Below are 15,836 nucleotides of genomic sequence, written 5' to 3' on the forward strand. Positions count from 1 at the left end.
TCTGGAGATGATCTTGGATTGCGCGTTCTTGGACATATTGTCGGTCAACTGGTGTGAACAATGTTAGAATTGTTTGGGTACGAGGATGCAATTGAGATTGAAACGAAGCAATGGCTGATCTATGATACGTATCTACTGAACGGAGATAGTGTTGTGAGGCTGGCTGACGTCGATCCAAGAGGGGCAGCTCGGCCCGGCAACTGGACTGGAAAGAGGGGCGCTGGCCTATTCCGGCAGCCAGGGCTAGCCCTTGTCTTATCTCTTTATCTTCTTTTATACAGTAGAGAGCTCCTCAAAAGACAACAACAGGATAGGAATCGAGGTATCGAGTCCAGAACATGTCCTGGGGCTCACACTTCAGTGATCGAGTCTACAGTACATCCGATCATGAGCAATGCAATGCTTGACCAGGCGAGAGAGGGTTGCCACGAACCAATCCGCTTCAATAATACTCGTCCTATGGCGTGAAACAAACTTGAAGCATTATAAACTCACGACCAACTTCGTTCCACTCACCCCTCTTCCAAGTCTATCCAAACCTCGCTCAACAGCCTCCCACCCCCTTCCTATAATCTCAACACGCACGGGAATCTTATACTTCCCCCCAGCCAACAACTCCCCCAGCCGTGGCATGGCCACCGCGCCGCCTTTGACTTCGAAGATCTGTCTCGCATTCACAGGAACCGAGTGGACCCCCTCCGGAACATCAACCGCAGTCCCCTTGACAACATGCGCATAAACCTTGGGACCGTCGGGGTCCAACGAATTCAAGACCTCCGGTTCACTCGCCGCCGCCTCCACGATATCGAGGATGGCATCGACCCCGCCGCCGCCCACAGTCGCCGCCCGAATGGCCGCGGGCTCACTCGCGGCCGCGCGCTCAAAGCACCTCGTGGCCCCCAGCGCCTCCAATCGCGCATGATGCGAAGCCGCGCTGGTCGTCAAGATGGTTGCCGACGGCAGCGCCATCCGAAGCAGCTGGACGGCCGCCGCGCCCGTCGCCGAACTGGCCCCGAGGACCAGGATCGAGCGCAGAGAGCTCGGTGTGCCCTCGGGGTCCAGGTGAGGGAGCCGGACGTGTAGGCCAACACTGACAGCCGCGGCAGCGGTCAAGTAGCATAGACTAGATGCTCGCTTGGGCGCGCACGCCCCAAGAGTCAGTCAGCGGTGCACTTGTCTCACATAGCTCAGCAATCTGTCCAACATGAGGAAAGGCCTTACGGAAGCGAGGCCGCTTCTTCAAAGGTCAGGCCAGCAGGCTTCTTGGCCACTAACGCGGCACCCACGGTCACGACCTCTTGGAATGCTCCGCCGCGCGGACCCCCGGGCGTGCAGGCGACGAGGACCTCGTCGCCCGGCTGAAGGCCCTGCACGGATACACCGACTGCATCCACGATGCCGGCGGCGTCGATTCCGAGGACCGTCGGCCAAGAGGGGATCAGAGTACCGTGGTCGCGGTTCTTGACGTCCAGTGGGTTCAGGGCCACGGCTTTGGTTCGGACACAGACTTCTTCCGGGCCAGGGGTGGGATATGGCGTTGGGACTTGGACAAAGGAGCCTCCTTTCCGGAGGAGCTGATACTGAATTGCGGTCTTCACAGCCATTGCTGCTACTGTGTCGATGTGTCGAGAGTAGGAATAGTAGGCAAGCTGAGCTTGACGGACGGCAACAAATATGGCTAATTGTCTCTTCTCCTGTCCATGATCCGGTAATTCAGAATGTTTATAGTCAATACTCTGGGGTAACTCCGCGTTGATACTGCCCATCACACCCCCAACGGGGTTGTCCCTGGAGTTAACAACGGACTTAGAGCCTGCAGTCCTCACAAAGCGGCATCTCATGATCCTGGACTCGAAGATGCTGGCCGATCATTCATGGGAAGTTCTCAATCAGCACATTCGGTATCTCCAAGCTCCGTCGACCCGGTCTTCCGAAGCTTGGTGTTCCCGGATGCCATCCGGATGCCGGAGATAGGGCCGGAACAGAAACGATTCCGATCCATTTCCTGCTCTAGGATTTTCGGCTGGGTGAGTAGTAGATAGCCGGTGTCGATGATAGCCTGCGTGTGGAGTCAGCGGGAGATCCGCGTGGGGTCTACTCGTGGTCACACTCCAGATGCCACGTATAGTCATCGGGAGGTTGTCGCAGGGTGCGTTTTACAGTAAAAGCATCCGTGCTCAGGGCGTTCACCCGTCACTTGATACTGTGGCGGAGGATTTGCTTTTCCATCATTAGCTGCCCTTTTCATAAAGCCAGAAGAGGGAATCCTTGGACTCAGCCCTCTTTGTAGACTATAAGGTCAGACGAAGGACCAAACAAAGTAGGTGCATTGGTGCGGGAGACTTGGGAAATATGGATGCGGGATCAGGACCCCCGACTTGTGGTTGGACCTACAATTCTAATGCAGTCTTCCCTAACATGAAACTGGAAAACTGAAGCTCATAAAGCATCATGATTGACCAATAATGCGCGTATCTTGGAAGTACTCATAGTGCAGACTGAGTTCAGTACTAGCATCCAATAACTACTGTAGTTAGTTAGTCAGTTAATGCAGTGCTTACTCAGTGCCACCACCATCCGGGGAGCGAGGACCCAACTCCGACCGGACCGAGTGGATCCCTTGGATCCTGGAATGCTTATTTCCTTACCCATAGTACCATCCATTCGTCCAATACCGCACTCCTGAATGCAATCATTGACCGTGACTCAAAGCAGTAAGACGGATCGCAAACAAGGCCGAGATTCTGCTTCCAAATCATAGATATTAGTCCACGAACAGAAAGGAAATGTGCTTTGGGTCGTAATGCTGGGATGCTGATTGGATTGGACTTCTGTCCGAACGGAGCTGTCCCCCTTAATCAGGGTACCAGCTGAGCCTGGGATCTGTTGTACTGTAGTCCGTACCCACTGTTGCAATCATGGCATTCGGACAACAGCCCGAGAGGACTGGAGTATATCGCATCGAAGGCCGAGATAGTTGGGGTGAGAGTATAGATCCCTGTAGCAGGATGGGAGGGTATAAAAGCCTGGATGGACTCGACGATGTCGTGGGGGACTGAGAAATCTAGCATCGTAGCATTAATCAACGCAGCTTGCAGGCTTAACATGACGATGGCTATTTTCAGAGCCGGCCGCGGCACAGCGACGGCTTACGGGCAGTGTATACCTTCTTCAACACGCTCAAGGCCTGTATGCTCGTCTGTTCCACCGACCCCTCCCACCCTTTTCCTGCATCCTGACCTGCGCATGAGCTGACATCTGCTTCGGATTCCACCAGACGGCGTGCCTCTTCCTCCTCACGAACTCACCACTATGACAACCACAACCTGAACCGCGAATCGTCGAAGATCACCCAGCCGAAATCCCAAGGCGCCTCCCAAGCCATGCTCTACGCGACCGGCCTCACACCCGATGACATGCACAAGCCGCAGGTGGGCATCTCGTCCGTCTGGTTCGAGGGGAACCCCTGCAACATGCACCTCCTCTCGCTGTCTGAGCTCGTGCGGGACTCCGTCGCCCGCGCCAACCTGGTCCCCATGCGCTTCAACTCCATCGGCGCCTCGGATGGCATCAGCATGGGCACCGCGGGGATGCGGTACAGCCTGCAGAGCCGGGAGATCATCGCGGACGGGATCGAGACGGTGATGCACGCGCAGTGGTACGACGCCAACATCTCGCTGCCGGGGTGCGACAAGAACATGCCGGGCGTGCTCATGGCCATGGGGCGGGTCAACCGGCCCAGTCTGATGGTGTATGGCGGGAGCATCAAGCCCGGGTGCAGTGCGGGAGGCCAGAAGCTGGATTTGGTCAGTGCGTTTCAATCCTACGGGCAGTACATCACGGGGCAGATCGACGAGACGCAGCGGATGGACATCATCCGGAATGCGTGTCCCGGGGCTGGGGCGTGCGGGGGCATGTATACGGCGAACACGCTGGCCACGGCGATCGAGACGCTGGGCATGACGGTGCCGGGCAGTAGTAGCACGCCGGCGGTTGACCCACGGAAGCGGGCGGAGTGTGAAGGGGTGGGTGAGACGATCCGGAAACTGCTCAAGGAGGACATCCGGCCCCGGGATATCATGACGCGACAGGCCTTTGAGAATGCCATGATCGTGGTGAATATCCTCGGCGGGAGCACGAATGCCGTCCTTCATCTTATTGCAATGGCGGACGCCGTGGGCATCAAGTTGACCGTCAACGACTTCCAAGCCGTCTCGGACAAGACGCCCTTCCTGGCCGACTTAAAACCTTCGGGCCAATATGTGATGCACGACTTGTACAAGATCGGTGGCACGCCGGCCCTGCTCAAGTTACTGCTGAAGGAAGGGCTTATTGACGGCGAGGGGATCACGGTGACAGGCAAGACGATGCGCGAGAACGTCAAGGCCTGGCCGGATTTCCCGTCCGATCAGCCGATCATTCGTCCGCTCAGCAATCCCATCAAGCCTACGGGCCATCTGCAGATCCTGCGAGGATCGCTCGCACCCGGAGGATCGGTGGGCAAGATTACCGGAAAAGAAGGGCTGCGGTTCGAGGGTGCAGCCAGGTGCTTTGACTACGAAGATGCGTTCATCGAGGCATTGGAGCGTGGAGAGATCAAGAAAGGTGAGAAGACCGTGGTCATCATTCGGTATGAGGGGCCCAAGGGTGGGCCTGGCATGCCAGAGATGCTCAAGCCTAGCTCTGCTATCATGGGCGCAGGCCTGGGTCAAGATGTTGCCTTGCTCACCGATGGGAGGTTTTCGGGCGGTAGCCACGGATTTCTGATCGGGCATGTCGTGCCAGAAGCGATGGAAGGGGGTCCGATTGCGCTCGTCAAAGATGGCGATCGTATTGTGATCGATGCGGAGAAGAAAGTGGTTGACCTGGAGATCCCATCGGAGGAGTTGGAGCGGAGGAGGAAGGAGTGGAAGGCGCCGAAACCGAGAGCAGCGAAAGGCACCTTGGCTAAATATGCCAAACTTGTTAGCGATGCGAGCCATGGCTGTGTGACTGATGGGCCTATATAGCAGTTGTGATCAAGTTCGGGAGAATTGTATAACATTTTTCGATTATGATCTTAATTGGAGGCGAAGATATGCGTGTTAGATGGAAGAAGCGTGAGTACGGGGTAGAGGGAGATGGCGGTAACTCAGAGGCGGCTCGGGTAATATAAGAACTGTAGGAACACTGCGTGTCTGGGACAAGTCTTCTCTGTATTACCGATGGGCTCAAGTCTATCGAACCTCTGTATAACTGTAGAGAGGGAACATGCTGTGGCACGAAACTCGACAATCACCGTTCACAAGACAGAGATCAAACACCTCATTTGCTGCGACAAGCCTCTCATCGGCCAAGAACTGAAGAAAGCATGATTGAATTCGTAAAGGGGGAATATGAAAATACAATGCTTTCGCTATCATAACATCATGTCAAGGCCCAGGAAGATACTGGATACCGAGTGAATCGCAACAGCAATTCGTCTAGGCACGCTCAATCTGAGCCAAGCAGTCCTCAAACTCACTCCAATCCTTCATAATCACCTTGACACCAAGATCGGTGAGAACCTTGGCCATCTCCTGCTGCTTCGAATCACCGTTGTAGCTGCCGACATAGCCAATGACTGGGATGCCGGCGCGGATGGCGCTTAGGGAGCCCGACTTGCTGTCCTCAATGGCGACGACCTCCTCGGGCTTCTTGTTGCGCTCCTTGAGAGCGTGCAGGTAGATGGCGGGATCGGGCTTGGAAGTCGGGGTGGGGAGAGAAGTGGCCGCGCTGTACACCGCATCCTCTTCGAAAAACTTGTCCTGTCCGACCTTCTTGATGGAGGCCTTGACACGACGCAGCGCGGACGACGACACCACGGCAAGGCCGTACTTCTTGGACTCGTACAGCTTCTCCAGCTCGGGCATGACCCCGACGCAGGGCTCGGCCTTGGCTTCCAGCTTGGCAATCACGCGGTTCTCCTCCTCCCTCACGTAACCCTCCAGCTCTTCCTTGGTCATCTCGAACTTGTACTTGGCCTGCAGGGAGACCATCATGCCGCGGAAGTTCTGGCCGACGAAGTCCTGGATGAGCTGGTCACCGGTGTACCGGTCCGGGATGTTGTGCTTCTCCAGGATCTCATTGGCGAGGTCGGCGCAGGCCTCAAAGGCCAATTCCTCCGAGAGGACGAGGGTGTTGTCGCAATCGAAGAAGATTTCGGTGATCTGCATGCAGGGCGAGAGGATCAGCAAATGAGCAACATGACAACTTTCCAACGCAGCGGGGTAGCACTAACCTGAGGCATGATGGGCAGTGGGGGTCGCTGTAGAAGTATGTAAAGTCTTTTATGAAGCTCAGAAAGTGGAGGATGAAGATGGAGAAGATGGAATGGAGGGGGAAGTGAAAAGGCGGGGAGACTGTTTAGACTCGTTGTGGCTGACTACCTGAAAACAAAAAGCTGAGAACAAACAAGACGCGGGGCATCTACATTGTTTAAATAAGGGGAGGGGTAAGAAAAGAGTACATCGTAAGCAGGTGAGGTGAGTCTTCAATGTTTACCAGCCTTTCCCCCACTACGTCGTACTAATTCAAGGCACACCAATGTTTTTCTGCTGGATGAATGACAATTGCCATGGCGGAAAGCAGGCGTGAAGCGGGGAGTGAGATCATAGCCTCTTCCAAACAATCCACAGCCAGCCTGCTTTGGGGAACGCTCGGATGCCCCTCCGCTTAGCCCGTCCAGGAATAGTTTTCCCAGCCCCGGATGGAAGACCACAGAATCACTTCAGTACAACCATGAGATTCTATCAACCCGTGATGTACATGAATGTATGGTTCTGACCATATCAATTGTAAACAGAGCCCCTCCTTGGACCCTCTCTCGACAACACACTTTCGGACTGAATCACTACGGAACTACTGTTTGCTGCCCGTTTACAATCAAAATCGCGCAGAGCCCGCGCATCATACCGTTTGGCCTACAAGTCACCCGGTGCTCTCATGCAAACGGTACTAACCCGGACAAATACACCCACTAGGTGACCATTCAAGTTCACAATTTGGAAACTCGGAGTACTGTATTCCATTTTCTAGCGCTGGGCCATTATATGCGCATGGACGAGTATCCCTCATTGCCAAGCATGGGGGTTCCAATATCAGCTCATGTTATGCTATCACTCCTGTTGTGCTGAGCCTACACATGTTGCTCTCGGTATTAGCATGGGCCATGGTACTAGGTACCGTCCGAGGTACACTACATTCGAAATCGTGCTAACCGCCAATAGTAGTGTCCAGGTTGTGTCCAGGTTGGTTTGTCTCATGTTGCCGTCCTTCTCCAATGCTTTGAGCAGCAACTGAACATCCTGGCGGCGTGCTAGCCACAAACAATGCTGCGCATATGTACAGTACAGTCCAAATGGGCTACTCAACTAATCGCTCACTCCCTACTAGGTACCCCACGCGCGCGTCCGTTTTAGAGTTTGGAGCCCTTCGTGCAGACTGCTCAGTGGCCTGTTTGAAGCGCAGATGCAGCGATCCTAGTAGCCTTGCTTGCATGACAGCCAACCCCCCTCATTGTCACCATCATGTTGAAGACTGACGGATGCTTCCCTTTTCGCCGAACCAGGCTGGAAACCTGTTTCACCAGTCATTCTGCCTCTGATCATCCTCTCTTGAGAACCCGATTGCTATCCCCAGAGCCAATCTAAATCTGCTCTCGAGGCATGAGCTCCGCTTGCTAACCTGGTCCAGTGGCCGTGTCTTTCCGCGCCGCAGATCAGCAGCCATTCAGTCTCGGGCTCGATCAGCATACGACTGCCAGTCTTTGTGATCTCTATTGGATTCAGCGCCCGTGCGACTTCGCATGATGCATCCTGCGCAGCCTACTTCTCGATCGATTAAAAGCTTTCATCATGCAGGTGGGAAGATCATGAGTAACATCAGTAACAAATCGTAACAGTTATTATATTGCAGAGGGTCTCTAATCCTAGGCACGGGTATTCATCATGATATGTACTGCAAATCTACTCGTTCTCCACGGCCTCAACGATGGCACCGCCGCTGCCCTGGTCGAGACCATCCAGGACGTTCATATCCTCCTTGCTGATCTCGAAATCAAACACATCGGCGTTCGAAGCGATGCGTTCGGGGGTCTCTGACTTGGGTAGAGGAACCCACTCCTTCTGCAGTGCGTAGCGGATCAACACCTGCTGGGTGGACTTGTTGTACTTCTGAGCCAGCTCGACTAGCGTGGGATCGTTGGCCTTGTAGTTGCGCACAATCGGGCAATAGGATTCGACGATGATCCCGTTCTTCTTGCAGTAGGCATCGATCTCGCGCTGTTGACACCAGGGGTGGAGCTGTAAGAGAATGTCTTGAGTCAGTAAAGGGTGTTTTTGTTTCGGTCAAAGTACTACCTCGCACTGCAATCCCCAGTGGGAGGAGTCACGACTCACCTCAATCTGATTAACGTGCGGCGGCCAAACCTTGGCAAATGACTTCAGCTCCTCGATGTGCTTCACGCCGAAATTGCTGACGCCGATGGCCTTGGTCTTGCCTTCCTCCAGCAGCCGCTCCAGGGCCTGCCACAGCTCCTTCCGACCGGCGGAACCGGACTTGGAGCTGTGAATCAAGAACAGATCGACGTATCCATCCTTGCCTCCGATCTTCTCCACGCTGGCCACCAGTTTCTCGTAGGTGGCCTCAGGCGACCCGGCGGGGCTGAGGATCTTGGTGGTGACGAACACGTCGCTGCGGGCCAGGCCCGACGCGCGGAGGGCGTCGCCGACTTCCTTCTCGTTGCCGTAGAATTGCGCGGTGTCAATGTGTCGGTACCCGGCCTTCAGGGCGTGGGCGGTGGAGGTGACGCATTTGTCGGCGTGGGAACGGTAGACTCCGAAGCCGAGGCGGGGTATCTGGACGGAGGAATTGGGGAGGGGCAGGAGATCAGCGATGGTGTATTTGGGTGACATTTTTGCGGGTATTGCTTCGAGGTATTTTCCGTGGGAAAAGCTATCCAAAAGAACTGTAAGTGCTATAAGTTTTTATGTGATCTTGGGTTGATTATGAATCAGATAAGCGTCCAAAAGGGCGGGGGAGAGAATGAGATGGAAGAGAAAGAAAGAGCTGTATGGAGGCGAGTGAATGTTTTCCGCCGCGGGCCCCATTCGACCCGGATGATATCATCACGCCGGGCGGGCGCTAGCCCCGTTTCTGCGATGGTATCATCCTCACGGGCACTCCAGCCGACCCGTCCACTTCCTTCGCTTCATTATTATTCGAGTGGTGCATTATTCTTCGATCCTCTATGGCATGCTACATCTGAGGAAGAGCACTCAGTGAACAACCTTCCAGCGATTCCCTCGACTGGACCACACTTGCTTAGGTCTTAGGTGATATATCGACTTTTCGGCTCGCCCGATCCCTCTCTCCGTCGCCGCCACAGAATATCTGAAGCCAAGGAGAGCAACCTTCGCGGTACGGTACCTTGCCTATCGTGCGATTGCGATACTCAGACAATGTTTTGGCACAGTAAAGTCAGATTCCGGTTGGGAAGAGCCTATGAATCATGGCAGGGCGTGGTGGGCTATAGTGGGCGACTTTTATATGAGTGTGAGTCTGAAAGGCAAGGAAATTGACATCCTCAAAGGGCTTTATTGCCTTTATGCTCATCGACGTCTAAAGATCAACGCAGTTCGCGATGAATGTAGCCGTCTTTGGGCCGTAGTTAGTAACTTATATGATCAGATGTAGGTAGACAATGCCTTAGGGATGATCTACATTGCCGCACCCTCTGAAACCCGTAAGGCATGCACTAGCAATGGAAAATAAACATCCCAAGACAGCTCAAAGAGAAGCAGGCCGTAGAATCCAGCCCTCTCGAGTGGAACAAGTCGTTGACTAGGGGTGGGTCGGCAAGAGCGAAGATTCCGATCAGCGTTTCGGAGAAAGCCATTGCCAGAAACCCGATGTTGAGAATGTAGGATCCTGTATGAGTAGATAAATAAAGAGTATATCCATAGTACTTTGTGGAGAGGTGCTTTCTTCTGATCTGCGCTCACATAACCTGTTTATTGGACAAATTGGAGAAATTTGGATGGGACAGAGAGTAGGAGGTAGGTAGGTAGGTAAATCTGGCGCTGTAAAGTGTTGTGATGCTAAAAACAGAAACATGAAAAATGTCGAATCTGCCGGCAACCAACCAGAATGATTGATTAAGAGCTGTCAATGGCGACTCATGAGGATTTGCCCAGTAGGTGTTGGACTTCCACCGTACTTACTTACCTATGTAGGCTTAATATCTTATTCCCCTGAATCTGCCTGATGCTACCTGACCTGGCTGTAATACACTCAAAATCATGTACGGTACTGTAGAATGTCTGGTTCAACCGGTAGCAGCCGACTGGTTCCAGGTTACTTTTCAACCCACTGGTTGCTGTGGGGGTGAAAGAAGAGGGGAGAAAGAGAGAGGGGGAAGAAGAGAGGGGGGAACTCGAAGAGAGAAGGTTGACATTGAATGCCACCAAAGCAACACCTGCCAGTCAGCCCCTTTATCTGCTTCCGAGTAAGTTACTCGGAGCTGTAACTCCATCTGTTCGGATTGTACCTAACGTCCTATCTTTCTTTCTTTGTTTTTCCCCAATCCAACGGGCTGCCTGATTCTTGTACTCTTTACTCTCTTACTTTTTTACTCTTTAAACCCCCTGCATCCCAACCACACTCCCAACTACCGACAAAACGAACCACCAGCGAATCGTGTGTTACAACGCACACTTCTAATCTCTTAGTGCTGCGGGCCTGAAGATCCTGCCTTGCCTCTTCCATTTAAGTCACTTGCATTGTCAGAAGCGCCCCATCTGCCCGAGTCACCGTCCGCCGCCGGCAACAGAAAGCAACAGCCGCCGCTCGCTCAGTCCGTGCTTCTCATCTGCAAAAAAACCGCCCTTCTCCGCCCACGCCCTGGATGATTACTTCCATCTACAGCGTTCACCATGTTGGCGGTTGAGAAACACTGGATTAATGTACAGCAGAAGACCTTCACAAAATGGTGTGTTGATCCCCTGTTCAAAGCAGTTGGGTGGCATAGCACGTTTGGGAGATACCCCTCCAACTTCAGTTCGGGCACTGCACTGCTATCTACCTCTGACTGACTGGGTTTCTTTGTTTACTTGCACTCTACCCAGCCCACCAAAGTCGCATGAACTGACACCACACCCTTCCCTAGGCTCAACGACAAGTTGAAGGTCCGAAGAATCTTTATCGATGATTTAGTCGTCGACCTCTCCGATGGCGTGAGTTTACTGATCTATACCTATCCCGATGCCGCGCGGAGAGCCCCCGAAACCAGCACCACTAGGAAATCAGAGGAGAGTCGGACTGTTGACACCGTTTCTTGTGGAATCTCTATAGGTCATCCTTATCCATCTACTCGAAATTCTCGGCGGAGAATCGCTCGGCCGCTACGCTTCGAAGCCCAAGCTCCGTGTGCAGAAATTTGAAAATGTCAACAAGAGTCTTGACTTCATCAAAGGACGGAGGATTCAGATGACCAATATCGGCGCCGAAGATGTCGTGGACGGCAATAGAAAGATTGTGCTGGGTCTGATCTGGACTTTGATTCTTCGATTCACTATCAGTGACATCAATGCGGAGGGTATGACCGCAAAGGCGGGTCTCCTTCTGTGGTGTCAGCGCAAGACAGCTTGCTACGAAGGTGTGCAAGTCCGTGATTTCTCTACCAGCTGGAACGATGGATTGGCCTTCTGTGCGCTTTTGGACATCCACCGCCCGGATCTGATCGACTTCGATGCCCTGGATAAGAAGGACCACCGCGGAAACATGAAGCTCGCCTTCGACATTGCTTCCAACGAAATCGGGATCCCTGATCTGCTTGATGTTGACGACGTTTGCGATGTTGCGAAACCGGACGAAAAGTCGCTCATGACGTATATCGCCTACTGGTTCCACGCCTTCTCGCAATTGGAACGGGTTGAGAATGCCGGACGTCGGGTCGAGAAGTTCATCAACAACATGCATGGTGCCTGGGAGATGCAGAACTCCTACGAGCGGAGGATGAAGGAGCTGCTGCGGTTGATTGCCGCGCAACGCGAAGCGTGGAAGACAGCGTCCTTCGAGGGTACCTACAAGGATGCGAAAGAGCAGGCTCACCAATTCTCGCTGTACAAGAGAAACCAGAAGCGCCAATGGGTGGCCGAAAAGTCGGATCTTGCGGCTCTTTTGGGAAACATCAAGACTAAACTCAGCACTTATCGTCTCAAACCATACGAACCTCCAGCTGAGCTTAGTCTGGAGGTTTGCGATGAGCAATGGGAGGGTTTGACCCGCGACGAGCACGAGCGTAGTCAACTCATCAACGAAACGATCCGAGATATCAAGAATGCGCTCCGTCGTTCGTTCGCGGACAAGGCAAACGACTTCGCATTGACACTTAAGACGCTGTCCTTGGCTATATCTGGTCTTGATGGCGATGTAGAAGACCAACTAGCCCATGTCAAAAGACTCAATGATAACCTTCCTCCCCTCGATGCATTCCTAGATACCATCGCGGCTTTGGACGAACAGTGTGCGGAAGCTAACATCGAAGAAAACGATTGGACGACATACACCCTAGATGAACTTTCCTACGAGTTGAGTTTGGTCAAATCGAGCATCTCTAAGAAGCTGGCTTTCCTCGACAACCAACTCGTCGCCCGCAACATGACCAACTTGACCCCCATCCAGTTGGAGGAGTTCGAGTCGGTCTTTAGACATTTCGATCGCGACTCATCAAATACACTTCTTGAGCTCGAATTCTCCGCTGCACTTGCAAGTCTGGGACTTGTGTACGACGAGGAGGAGATGCATCAGGTTTACCTTGAGACATGTGGGCCAGCTCGGCTAGCTCAAAATGCCGGTGTTAGCTTCGAGCAATTCATCCATTTCATGGTCAGCGTGGTGGAAGATCAGAATTCCGCCGAGCAGGTCTTGCAGAGTTTCCGAGAAGTCGCGGATGGCAAGGTATGTACTACTTATTTCCCATCGTGGCTCTTCTCCTAGTATTGTGCAGATGAGACTAATGATGCGCAGCCATACGTGACCGAAATTGATTTGCGACACTCCCTTATCCCCGACGAGGTCATCGATCACCTTGTACAGACAATGCCACCACACCAAGGCCCTGACTTGCAGGAGGATCGCGATCTCCCCAAATATGACTACATCAGCTTCATGGGCAAGATGATGGAGTACAATGAGACCCAATTGAACACACCTGCCAATGGTGAAAGCTAATGACTACTTGACCATTCTTCCATCATCCCCTCTTTTTCTTCTTTTATTGCATGATTGGCTGCATTGCACACCCGGTGTTCCTCTGTTTCGCTTTCCTTTTCCCATATCCATATCATCTGCCGGACATTGCTGTTAAAGGTTGCGATTGGTGTTATCTGGAGCACAAAAAAGAGGGTCCTCTTCAAGGTTCGTTTTCATTCCAGATATGTACGATTCTTTCTCTGTGTGGGTAGAAGTAGTGTTTCTCAAGAACGTGAATAGAATGTAATTGTTGCAATCCGTCCGGCACTTCAGGAAAGGTGGGAGATCACGTGCACGAACAGGGGGGGTGGGACAAACGTCCCGGCCTGGATCCAATCCCGGGCTGCAGCTTCCGCCGTCCCTTCGCCTTCCCAAGTTCTCTTATTCATCCTCCATTGACTTGAATCCTCAATCGTCCCCGCAGTGCAGGCGCTGTTATTCCCTGCATTTCATAAGTGTACCCTTCTATTCGCCTCTCGCAAAAGACCTTATCGTCTCCGACAGCTTTCAGAATGGATCGTAGTCTCGACGAGATCATCGCCGAGCGCCCTGTAAGTTCCCCGGAATCAACTTCACCACCATACGGACTCTGGCCTGGAGCACTGTCCACTTCATCTGGGACTCTGCTAACGGACTATTGCCCAATCTATAGCAAAAACAGCAACCTCAGGATCGTGGCCGTCGTCCTCCTCAAGGCCGTCCTTCCCAAGGCCGTCGCCGTGATGGCGTAAGAAAGGTATGACCGTGTTGCTTCATGGCTCTCCGGCCGACGCCTCGCAATCTGGACCCCTCCCTAACGACACGACTGAACAGGTCCTTCCTCCTTGTCTCCTTCCGAACTTAACTCGCGCATCATGATAAGCAATATCCGCTGGCCTCGTAGCACCGTCTCGCACAGACACACACGGCCATGCATCGCTGCAGAAAAACAAGATGATGGAGCTGTGTTTACACGAGTATATACTGTGACTTTCGAGCTGACCTTGTCTCTCTATTTCGACCACAACAGTCTTACAGAGAAGATCGCCCCGACTTGGATCTGTAACTGCACCCCTTCCCTTGGCTGCGACGGTCACCATCAACTCACCAGGGTAACTTGTTTGCTAACCTTTTGTCTTCACATTGGTAGCGATTGGGTTCATGACAAATACGAAGACGACAGAGATGGTGCGTTTTGACCTTCGAGTAGTCCTTAGCCCTCCTCCTCTTCCTCCTGCCACTATCTCAGCAATCAACACGACATGCTAGTGTCACATGGCCGAAAGCAATTCTTAACTCAAATCCTTCAGCCCGCCCGTCCCGTGCCTCTCGACGCCCGCGCGGTGACCGTTACTCTCCCGAGCACGAACAGTATGTTCCACATTATCATTATAGCAAGCACTCTGATTGACCTTTGACGATAGCGCGTCTACCGGAGCCAAGCTTCGTGTCGAGAATATCCACTACGATATCAACGAGACTGACCTGGAGGTAAGATGCCTTTGCAGACATTGTTTTGCCTTCGCCTGTGCATGTCTGATTCGAGCTCTTGTCTCTCCTCTAAAGGATCTTTTCACCCGCATCGGACCTATCAGCAATGTTTCCCTCGTCTACGACCGGGCCGGCCGCTCCGAGGGCGTTGCCTTTGTAACCTACAACCGTGTCAGCGACGCGCGCACAGCCATTAGCGAATTTGACGGTGCCAACGCTAAGGGTCAGCCCATCCGGTTGACACTCATTGGTAGTGGTGGCAGCAGCGGAAGACGAGACCGCAACCCTTTTGACAACGTAGAACGTCCCAAGGGTAGCCTGTTCGACCGTGTGGAGCGCCCCCGCGATCGTAACGCTCGCAGTCTGAGCCCTGGCAGCAGAAGCGGTAGCCCCGACGGCAACTCCCGGCGTCGTCGCGGTCGTCGTGGCGCCGGTGGTGGCGGTGGTGGTGGTTACCGCCGCAGCGACGTCACCAAGCCGCCTCCCGAGCACATCGACAGATACGTTCCTGGCCAAAGATCTCCCGCCCGCAGACCTGCCAATGGTGGCAGTGGTGGTGGTGGTAGACGTCAGCAGGGCGAGCGCGATACTCGCGGTGGGGAGGGCCGTCGCACGGTCAACGGTCGACCCCGCAAGACCCAGGAGGAACTTGACGCCGAGATGGACGACTACTGGGGTGGTTCGGCGAACGCCGGTGCTGGCGCGGCCGAGAACCAGACGGTTCCGGATGAGCCGCAGCAGATTGCTCCTGCGTCTGCGGCAGCAGCTGGAGACGATGACATTGACATGATCGAGTAAAGCGTCAACTTTTGGAAAACAAATTTGCGAGTTTACAGGGTGGGTTAGGTTGTGCAAGGGAAGGCGTTGAGTGATGATCCCGATGTTTTTGTGTAATTAAATTGAAAGAAAGGATCTTGGTGTTTTTTTTACCGGACACAATTCCAAGAAACCGAATTATCAACTAGAAAGATTGAAACCCTACTTACTACTCTATGATCCAGTTGACAAAGGGCTACTCTATCCAGAAGTAAATAGGTAGACCCATGTTATTTTCAGTGAGAGCCGTAACTAGGATATGATAGTTCTAGGCAAAA

At 53.3% G+C, this 15,836-nt stretch overlaps 6 protein-coding genes across 6 annotated transcripts; 3 read left to right on the plus strand and 3 right to left on the minus strand.

Moving 5' to 3' along the window:
- Positions 1 to 308: 308 nt before the first annotated feature.
- On the minus strand, positions 309 to 1,610 carry BO95DRAFT_392259 (zinc-binding alcohol dehydrogenase family protein). The gene is made up of 2 exons (XM_025583643.1): positions 1,222 to 1,610; positions 309 to 1,123 (listed from the first exon to the last, which is right to left on the minus strand). Exons 1-2 carry the CDS (start codon positions 1,602 to 1,604, stop codon positions 484 to 486), a joined length of 1,023 nt encoding a protein of 340 aa, XP_025440902.1. The 5' UTR covers positions 1,605 to 1,610; the 3' UTR covers positions 309 to 483.
- Positions 1,611 to 3,317: 1,707 nt separating this feature from the next.
- Positions 3,318 to 5,009, plus strand: BO95DRAFT_416655 (dihydroxy-acid dehydratase; the record flags this gene model as incomplete). Its single annotated transcript, XM_025584393.1, has 1 exon — positions 3,318 to 5,009. The coding sequence occupies exon 1, from the start codon at positions 3,384 to 3,386 to the stop codon at positions 5,007 to 5,009; it is 1,626 nt and encodes a 541-aa protein (XP_025440903.1). The 5' UTR covers positions 3,318 to 3,383.
- A 166-nt stretch (positions 5,010 to 5,175) lies between these two features.
- BO95DRAFT_444254 (HAD family hydrolase) lies at positions 5,176 to 6,592 on the minus strand. Its single transcript, XM_025586841.1, has 2 exons — positions 6,260 to 6,592; positions 5,176 to 6,188 (listed from the first exon to the last, which is right to left on the minus strand). Exons 1-2 carry the CDS (start codon positions 6,266 to 6,268, stop codon positions 5,463 to 5,465), a joined length of 735 nt encoding a protein of 244 aa, XP_025440904.1. The 5' UTR covers positions 6,269 to 6,592; the 3' UTR covers positions 5,176 to 5,462.
- A 1,321-nt stretch (positions 6,593 to 7,913) lies between these two features.
- Positions 7,914 to 9,088, minus strand: BO95DRAFT_444256 (aldo/keto reductase family protein). The gene is made up of 2 exons (XM_025586842.1): positions 8,418 to 9,088; positions 7,914 to 8,321 (listed from the first exon to the last, which is right to left on the minus strand). The coding sequence occupies exons 1-2, from the start codon at positions 8,931 to 8,933 to the stop codon at positions 7,986 to 7,988; spliced, it is 852 nt and encodes a 283-aa protein (XP_025440905.1). The 5' UTR covers positions 8,934 to 9,088; the 3' UTR covers positions 7,914 to 7,985.
- A 1,396-nt stretch (positions 9,089 to 10,484) lies between these two features.
- Positions 10,485 to 13,507, plus strand: BO95DRAFT_444258 (alpha-actinin, sarcomeric (f-actin cross linking protein)). The gene is made up of 4 exons (XM_025586843.1): positions 10,485 to 11,008; positions 11,186 to 11,252; positions 11,371 to 12,978; positions 13,048 to 13,507. Exons 1-4 carry the CDS (start codon positions 10,953 to 10,955, stop codon positions 13,249 to 13,251), a joined length of 1,935 nt encoding a protein of 644 aa, XP_025440906.1. The 5' UTR covers positions 10,485 to 10,952; the 3' UTR covers positions 13,252 to 13,507.
- Positions 13,508 to 13,784: 277 nt separating this feature from the next.
- Positions 13,785 to 15,540, plus strand: BO95DRAFT_366353 (putative RNA binding protein; the record flags this gene model as incomplete). The annotated part of the gene is made up of 7 exons (XM_025582742.1): positions 13,785 to 13,823; positions 13,925 to 14,008; positions 14,282 to 14,313; positions 14,402 to 14,439; positions 14,562 to 14,622; positions 14,676 to 14,742; positions 14,818 to 15,540. The coding sequence occupies 7 exons, from the start codon at positions 13,785 to 13,787 to the stop codon at positions 15,538 to 15,540; spliced, it is 1,044 nt and encodes a 347-aa protein (XP_025440907.1).
- Between the last annotated feature and the right edge of the window lie 296 nt (positions 15,541 to 15,836).

The sequence above is a fragment of the Aspergillus brunneoviolaceus genome (assembly GCF_003184695.1).
Source record: "Aspergillus brunneoviolaceus CBS 621.78 unplaced genomic scaffold BO95scaffold_45, whole genome shotgun sequence".
Lineage (NCBI taxonomy): Eukaryota > Fungi > Ascomycota > Eurotiomycetes > Eurotiales > Aspergillaceae > Aspergillus > Aspergillus brunneoviolaceus.